The sequence below is a fragment of the Nicotiana sylvestris genome, chromosome 1, assembly GCF_000393655.2.
Source record: "Nicotiana sylvestris chromosome 1, ASM39365v2, whole genome shotgun sequence".
NCBI lineage: Eukaryota > Viridiplantae > Streptophyta > Magnoliopsida > Solanales > Solanaceae > Nicotiana > Nicotiana sylvestris.
Window position 1 is genome coordinate 151,371,823 of NC_091057.1, and position 8,740 is coordinate 151,380,562.

At 47.0% G+C, this 8,740-nt stretch overlaps 2 protein-coding genes across 2 annotated transcripts; one reads left to right on the forward strand and one right to left on the reverse strand.

Annotated features, from left to right (window-relative positions):
- The first annotated feature begins 240 nt into the window (after positions 1 to 240).
- Positions 241 to 813, forward strand: LOC138876150 (uncharacterized). The gene has a single exon (XM_070155051.1). It carries the CDS (start codon positions 241 to 243, stop codon positions 811 to 813), a length of 573 nt encoding a protein of 190 aa, XP_070011152.1.
- Positions 814 to 7,654: 6,841 nt separating this feature from the next.
- Positions 7,655 to 8,107, reverse strand: LOC138876157 (uncharacterized). Its single transcript, XM_070155061.1, has one exon. It carries the CDS (start codon positions 8,105 to 8,107, stop codon positions 7,655 to 7,657), a length of 453 nt encoding a protein of 150 aa, XP_070011162.1.
- Positions 8,108 to 8,740: the final 633 nt, after the last annotated feature.

Genomic DNA, 8,740 nt, shown 5'->3' on the forward strand with positions numbered 1-8,740 from the left:
CCGAGAACGAGATGCTTGGGATGATGAATGATGCGGAGCTATCTCGGAAGGTCGCCGACATGGCCTTACAGGTAGGTTCCTTTTGCTTTTCCTTGTATCGTGGGATTGGTGTTTAACTTTTGCTCTTTTTGTCAGACCCTTGTCCTGGAGGTGGAAAGAGATCGTCGTGAACGAAAGAGGACGGACCTATACAAGATGATGTCGATGAAGTACCAATAGTACCGCGCTAAGCACCGAGCGATGACCGATATCTACTATCAGGATCCTGAGTTCCAAATGTTCCGTGAGGGGCTTAAGCAGCGGGAGGCCCAATTGGAACGTAGGGTGGCAGAGATGGAGGATAGGGATGAGGAGCTCGTGAGGGCCATCACTCGTAACAACGAGCTGGAGGCCCTTCTTAAGGCTAGGGAAGATGAGCTCGAACTGAGTCAAGGGGTGATCATGATGGCGGAGAATGCTGACCTACAGCTGAAGGTGGCCGACTTGAATGTCGAGATGAATGCCAAGATAGAGGAGATCGGCGGGCTCAAGGGCGAGTTAAATGCTATCGTTGATAAGTTAGCCGCCGCCATTTCTGAGACGGTCTCATTGGAGGATGCCCTCTACATGTCTAGATCAGAACTTACTCGGGAAAGAGAAGCCTCCGGTAGTCAGGTTGCAGAGCTCAAAAGGCGTATTGGGGAGCTAGGGGCGGAATTGTCCTTGTTGCAAAGGCAAGTGGCTCCGCCAAGGGCAGGAGAAATATATCGTCGTCCTAGGCCTTCCACATCTCGTCCTCTGGCTGGTCAGGGCTCGACTCGTTGTTTATTTTAGATATAGGTCTATGCGGAGGCTCGGCTCGATGTATATAGAGCTTTGTGTATTGAGGGTCGGGTGACAGATGCAAAGGTTCAGATGGTGCATGCTGAAGCATGTACGGCTCACGAGTCGTGTGGGTATGAGCCTGACACTTCCAATGGGGAGGGTGTCCCTTCTAACGACGTGAACCACCTTTACTCGGAATCATGGTATGAAGATGCCTACCCTGCTGGGGCCGATGAGTAGTTTTAGTTCGTTTGTTTTGTTAGAGAATTTTTGGGCGCAGGTTGTATTAGGATCCGTCCGTATGGATGAATGTAAATAACATTTTGTTGTAATATAAACTTCACTTTTGTCGCTTTGTTTGTTCGCCGTTTTTCCTTCTTAGTTTATTGCATGACAGTCTCCGTAGGGATGTTTTGACTATCGTTAAAAATACATTTCGTCGTGGTTCGAGCGAGGTCAAACTAATGATGGACTTGGCCATTAGGATGTTGCTTCGACTGTGGTCGAAGTGGTATCCGTCGTGGTTAGAGTGAGGTCGAACTAATGATGGCCTTGTCCATTAGGATATTGCTTTGACCGCCGTCGAAGTGGTATCCGTCGTGGTTTGAGCAAGGTCGAACTAATAATAGCCTTGGCCATTAGGATGTTGCTTCGACCGTGGTCGAAGAGGTATCCATCGTGGTTCGAGCGAGGTCAAACTAATAATGGTCGTGGCCATTAGGATGTTGCTTCGACCGTGGTCGAAGTGGTATCCATCGTGGTTCGAGCGAGGTCGAACTGATGATGGCCTTGGCCATTAGGATGTTGCTTCGACCGTGGTCGAAGTGGTATCCGCCGTGGTTCGAGCGAGGTCGAACTGATGATGGCCTTGGCCATTAGGATATTACTTCGACCGTGGTCGAAGTGGTATCCGTCGTGGTTCAAGCGAGGTCGAACTGATGATGGCCTTGGCCATTAGAATTTTGCTTCGACCGTGGTCGAAGTGGTATCCGTCGTGGTTCGAGCGAGGTCGAACTGATGATGGACTTGTCCATTAGGATGCTTCTTCGACTGTGGTCGAAGTGGTATCCACCGTGGTTCGAGCGAGGTCGAACTTATGATGGCCTTGGCCATTAGGATGTTGCTTCGACCGTGGTCGAAGTGGTATTGTTGTGGTTCGAGCGAGGTCGAACTGATGATGGCCTTGGCCATTAGGATGTTTCTTAGACCGTGGTCGAAGTGGTATCCGTCGTGGTTCGAGCGAGGTCGAACTGATGATGGCCTTGGCCATTAGGATATTGCTTCGACCGTGGTCGAAGTAGTATCCGGCATGGTTCGAGCGAGGTCGAACTGATGATGGCCTTGGCCATTAGGATATTTCTTCGACCGTGGTCAAAGTGGTATCCGCCGTGGTTCGAGCGAGGTCGAATTGATGATGGCCTTGGCCATTAGGATGTTGCTTCGACCGTGGTCGAAGTTGTATTCATCGTGCTTCGAGCGAGGTCGAACTAATGTCGATGGCCTTGGCCATGGCCACTGGGATGTTGGCGTTTCATATAATTGAGGTTTCTGTTCATATAATGGAGAATTTTGTTCATACAATGGAGAATTCTGTTTATACAATAGAGAATTCTGTTTGTACAGTGAAGATTGAGTTGTGCAGTCCCTTCATTACTTCGGCCTGGTGACCGTGACGATGGGTCGCAGTGATGAACAGTACGCCGATCCACAGGGTATCCCCTTTGCCGCCTCATTAAAAACCTCCCCGAGAAAACCTAATTGGGATAAAACTTGGGTGAGGGAAAAATAGTACGACTTAGGTGACGTCTTTCAGAAGTGGAAGTACTTGAGATGTTGACGTTCCAGTTGTTCTGGAGTAGTTTTCCCTCCATTGTTTCCAGTTGGAATGCTCCTTTGTTTGCTGCTGCGATGATTTTATACGGTCCGTCCCTGTTGGTTCCTAATTTTCCCTCATTCGGGTTCTTTGATGCCAATGTTTTGGCCTTGAGGACGTAGTCGCCAACTTTGAGTGGTCTTACCTTGGCTTTTTTGTTGTAGTATCTCTCTACTTGCTGCTTCTGAGCTATCATTCTTATGTGGGCCATGTCTCTCCATTCTTCAGCTTCATCTAGGTCTTGTAATCTACTTTCGTCGTTGTCTGCTCCGCTCATACGGGAGTATCTCAGACTGGGTTCCCCGACTTCGACGGATATGACTGCATCGGTCCCGTAGACCAATGAGTATGGCGTTTCTCCTATGCTGGACTTTGGCGTAGTTCGGTAGGCCTACAATACTTTAGGTAATAGTTCGGGCCATAGCCCTTTAGCTTCTTCGAGCTTCTTTTTCAATATGTTTAATATCACTTTGTTGGAGGACTCGGCTTGGCCGTTGGTAGCGGGATGATACAGCGTGGAGAGTATTCGCTTGATGTGCCATTTTTCGAAGAACTCAGTCGTTCTCTTTCCGACGAACTGGGGTCCATTATCGCAGCTGATTTCTTTGGGGATACCGAAGCGACATATGATATTTTTCCATATAAAGGCGATGACCTCCTATTCGCGTATTTGAGCGTACGCACCTGCTTCCACCCATTTAGAGAAATAATCAGTTAAAACTAAAAGAAAACGTACCTTTCCTTGTCCCGCTGGCAGAAGACCAACTACGCCCATCCCCCATCTTATAAAAGGGCATGGCGAGGTGACCGAATGGAGCAATTCTCCTGCTTGATGTATCATAGGGGCATACTTTTGGCACTGTTCGCATCTCCAGACATAGTCTGCTGCTTCTTTTTTCATAGTAGGCCAGTAGTAGCCGACGCGAATGAGACATCGAACTAGGGCGTGATTCCTTGTATGGGCACCGCAATGACCCTCGTGTACTTCTTTTAGGACTTGCCTTGTTTGATGCGGTCCGAGACATTTAGCTAGGGGGCCGCCGAACGTTCTCTTGTAGAGGTAGTAATTTATTAGGCTGTATCGAGCCGCTTGTGTCCGGAGTTTCTTAGATTCCTTTTTGTCTTGCGGGAGTGTTCCGTCCTGTAAGTAGGACACAAGGCGATTACGCCAATCCCAAGTTAGGTTCATGGAGAGTACCTCGACGTGGTCTATGGCTGAATGAGGGAGGGTGACCACATTTTACTTGTTAATATTCTTGGTGGCCGCAACTAATTTGGTGGCTAAACTAGGGATTTGATCGAAGCAGCATTCATCGAACTCCGACAGCAGCTTATGGATTTCTGACTGATATTTCTGCAGTCTTTGCTCTTTGATTTGGAAAGTCCCAGTGACTTGATTCACAACAAGTTGAGAGTCGCAATGGAGGATGAGCCGTCGGGCGCCGTACTTGAGAGCTAACTTCAGACCTGCAATCACAGCCTCATACTCGGCCTCGTTGTTATTCATCTTAGGGCATCATATGGACTGGCGAATTACTTCTCCCGTAGGGACTTCGAGGATGAGTCCCAGTCCCGATCCCGGGGCGTTCGAAGTGCCATCAGTGTAGAGGGTGCAGAGGTCGATACGTGCGGAAGCACGAAACGCTTCTTGTTCCGCCTCCGGTAATATATTTGCACTGAAGTCGGCAACGAAATCAGCGAGCACCTGCGACTTGATGGAAGTTCGTGGTTGGTAGGTTATGTCATGCTCACTGAGCTCTATTGCCCATTTGGCGAGTCTGGCTGAGAGCTCGGGCTTATACAGGACACCTCTTAGGGGAAAAATAGTTATTACTTTTATGGGGTGGCATTGGAAATAGGGTCTAAGCTTGCATGAAGCTACGACCAGTGCCAGAGCTAGTTTTTCAAGGTGAGGGTACCTTGTCTCGGCATCTATTAAGGTTTTGCTGATATAGTAAATAGGAGATTGCGTACCTTCGTTTCCGCGAACCAGGACCACACTGACAACGACTTCAGATACTGCCAAATATACGAGTAAACATTTTGCCTGGGTTTGCTTTGACGAGTAGTGGTGGTGAAGATAGATATGAATTTAGTTTTCTTAGGGCGTCAATGCACTCCTCGTTCCATTGTAGCCCGTGATCCTTTCTTAGTACGTTGAAGAATTGGTGACATCTGTCTGAGGACCGTGAAATGAATCTTGACAAGGCGGCTATTCGCCATGTTAGCTTCTGTACATGTTTCTTGTTGGTCAGTACCTCAGGTATGATGTCGATGGCCTTGATTTGATCAGGGTTGACTTCGATCCCTCGTTGTGACAAGAGGAAACCTAGGAATTTCCCCAATGCTATGCCGAAGGCGCACTTTTCCGGATTCAACTTCATCCCGTACCGTCTCAAAATCTCGAAAGCTTCTTTCAAATGATTAATGTGATCCTCCTTCTTTGCCGATTTTACCAGCACATCATCGATATAAACCTCCATTGTTTTGCCGAGCTGTTCTTTGAACATCTTGGTGACTAACCTTTGATAAGTGGCCCCAGCGTTCTTGAGCTCGAATGGCATCACTTTGTAGCAGTAAGTCCCTTGGTGAGTGATGAAGGTTGTCTTTTCTTGATCCTCTTCGGCCATCAGGATTTGGTTGTAACCGGAATAAGCATCTAAAAAACTCAGCAGTTCGTGCCCCGCTGCTGCATTGATCAGTTGGTCGATATGAGGTAATGGGAAGGAGTCTTTTGGGCATTCTTTTTTCAGATCGGTGAAGTCCACGCACATTCGCCACTTCCCGTTCTTCTTTTTGACCATGACCACATTGGCAAACCACTGGGGATACTTCGATTCTCTGATGGAACCATTAGTGAGCAATTTGTCCACTTCTTCGCTGACTACTTCGTTGATTGCAGCATTGAATTTTCTCCTTGATTGCCATACTAGTGGATAGAGTGGGTCGACATTCAACCTATGAGTGGCGATGTCCCTTGGGATACCCGGCATATCTGAGTGGGAAAAGGCAAACAAGTCGGCGTTATTAGTCAGAAATTCACAATACTTACCTAGTTCTGAGAGGTTGTGTCCGATGTAAGCCTTTCTTATGATATTGGCGTCGTCCAGCTGGACTGGGTCAAGGTTTTCTATAGTTGCCTTGCAGGCTTTTATGACATCCGGGTCTCTGATGACCTCTGCTGGTGGGTCGGGTTTAGTTCCCGACATGGCTAATTTCTATGCCTGCATACCTGCTCCTTTCAACTGTCTGGTGTACGTGCAATCTTAGGTGATCCGGTAGCATTCTTGGGTAGTACGCAGTTCGCTTCGAATACTGAATACCCCCTATTGGGTGGGAAATTTGATCACTTGGTAAAATCTTGAGGGGACGACTTGCATGGCGTGTATCCAAGGGCGTCCTATGATGGTATTATAGGTTGTTTCCTGGTTCATGACATGGAATGTGGTTTCTAGCGTGGCTCTTCCTGCTAAGACAGGCAACATTATTTCCACGGATGTCCGCTCTACTGCATTGTTAAAACCTATTAGTGTTATGCAATGCGGTATTATTATATCCTCGAGCCTCATTTGCACGAGAACTCTCGGTGGATAATACACGCCCCGCTTCCATCGTCTACCATGATTCTTTTTACATCTGTAGCAGCAATGCGTAAAGTTATAACTAAAGCATCATAATGAGGGAAAGACAAACCGCCGGCATCTAACTTTTCGAAGATGATACTGTCTTCGAAGTCGTCATACCGTTCGTGAGCGACCGTGCATTTGAGTTTATGCGTGGTGGTGAACTTCACATTGTTGATCACCGACTTATCGCCGCTGCCGATAATCATCTGTATGGTGCGTGCCAGCGATGGTGGTTTCGGAGGTCCTTGTGAGTGGTCACGTCCTCTGGAGAAGTTGGCCTTTTCTTTATCGCTAAGGAGTTCCTTAAGGTACCCCTGGTTCAACATCCTAACCACCTCTTGTCGCAGGCCTATGCAATCTTCGATTTTGTGTCCTCTATCCTAATGGAATTCGCAGAGGACATTTGACCTTCTTGTGCTCGGGTTCGATTTCATTTTTGGTGGCCACTACACCTTCGTGCCCAGCTTCTCTAGTGCGTACACTATCTCTGAAGGGGAAACACAAAAGTTATGAGCAAATAATAGTGGAAGCATACCTCTTCCGTTCCGAAGGGGTGCGGTGTGTCGTAGCACGGTATCCGCACGTCTTAGAGGGGGTGGGTTGGATGTTCTAACATAAGGCTGATGTCTTTCTCGATTGAAACACGAGGGCTGATCTCTCCTTCCGTCGTTATGTCGATCCCTCTTGCCTCGATCTGGACTGACGTTAGCCGCTGAGTTGGACCATTAAGATCGTCTTTGTCTGCCTTTACCTCGGTCCAGTAGGCGTTATGGATCTTTTCCCATGCGGTGGAGGATACTTCATGAGTTTGTTGAGCAATTTCTTGGTTGCTTTTGATCTGTTCCTATTTAACCCATTTTGGAAGGCTGCGACCACCATTCCTTCCGACACATTTGGCAGTCCCATTCTCACTCTGTTGAATCGAGCCAGGAAGTCTCGAAGTACCTCGCCTGCTGCTTGCTTGATGGTGAAAATGTCATTATCCCTAGCTTCGGCCTTCTTAGCTCCTGCATGAGCGGTAGAAAATTTGTTCGCCATCTCCTCAAATATTGCTATCGATTGTGCCAGTAGCTGGGAATACCATGTCAATGCTCCTCCTGTCAGAGTCTCACCAAACTTTTTTAGCAACACAGATGGCACTAGCTCCTTTGACAGGTCATTGCTCTTTACCGCAGTGACGTAGTGGATTAAATGATCTTTCGAATCTGTGGTCCCGTCGTATATTCTCAAGTATGGTGGCATTTTGAAGGTTTTCGGGATGGGGTGCGGAGCAGCACCCTTGCTGTATGGCTGTTCGACGAACCTTCCCACGTCGCGTTTCGGTAGTAGCTTGGGGGCGCCAGGTATTTTGTCAACCCTTTCCTGATGCTCTTTCATTTTCTTTCTCCATTTCTTCCATTTTCTTTAGAATGGTTGTGAGTGCACCGTCACATGCATCGATGGCAGTGTGGGTGTTGCCTGTTTGGGTAGTGCTTGGCTCGCTAGTGGCAACTGCGATTTCTGCAGTCGGTGAGTCATCGACATTTCCTTGAGGGGGTTTTTCGAGCATGTTGCTTAGGGCACTCGTCAACCATTCCTCTAGCAGCTTTTTGATCGTTGGTGGTGTTTTTCTCGTCGTGGACATGGAGGCTCTTTTTTCACGCAAGACCGTTAGATCCTCGTGTGGAGAGGGTGATATCTCCCCCTCCGGTGTATCTCTTGGCATTGTATTCTCGGTGTCTTCCCTACTGGCTTCGTTGAGGGGGATTAAGAGGTTGTTGAAGACATTTGCTATCATCTTCAACCTCGCTTCTTTTTCCGCCATTGTTAGTTCTTATGGGATGTGAAGAACAATGATCGTTGTTTTTGATATCCTAGATGAGAACTATGATTTCGACTATGGAAATCCCCACAGACGGTGCCAAATTGTTTGACTCAAAAGATTTTTAACTCTTTTCAAGCAAATCAATCAAAAAATAAAGAGGGGTAAATCGTAGTCGAAGATAATTAACTTTCGGATTGTTATAGCAATGGAATGGCAGAAGTATAGAGAGATGAGAGGACAGAGTTTATAAAAGTAGAGAGAGAGAGTAATTTTGTATATCTTCTTGATCTGCCATTACAAGGTTTAAAGTCCCCTTTATATACTTGGGGGGGGGAGGGTGTCACGACCCGAAATTCTCACTCTCGGGAGTCGTGATGATGCCTACTCATGGAAGCTAGGCAAGCCATAAACCTTTGAAATCATTTATCCTTTTCATTTTATACAAGTTAAACAATTAAATTAATAGTGAATAAGCAGTTAAATGACAGCGGAAAAATAAAATTTAGCGGAAGTCAAGAATAGATAAGAAACCAAAATGTCTAAAAGCCAATACACGTCTTTACCCAGAACCTGGTGTCACAACATTCATGGACTACTACGAATGCTACATACATCAGTTTAAATAAAATAAAG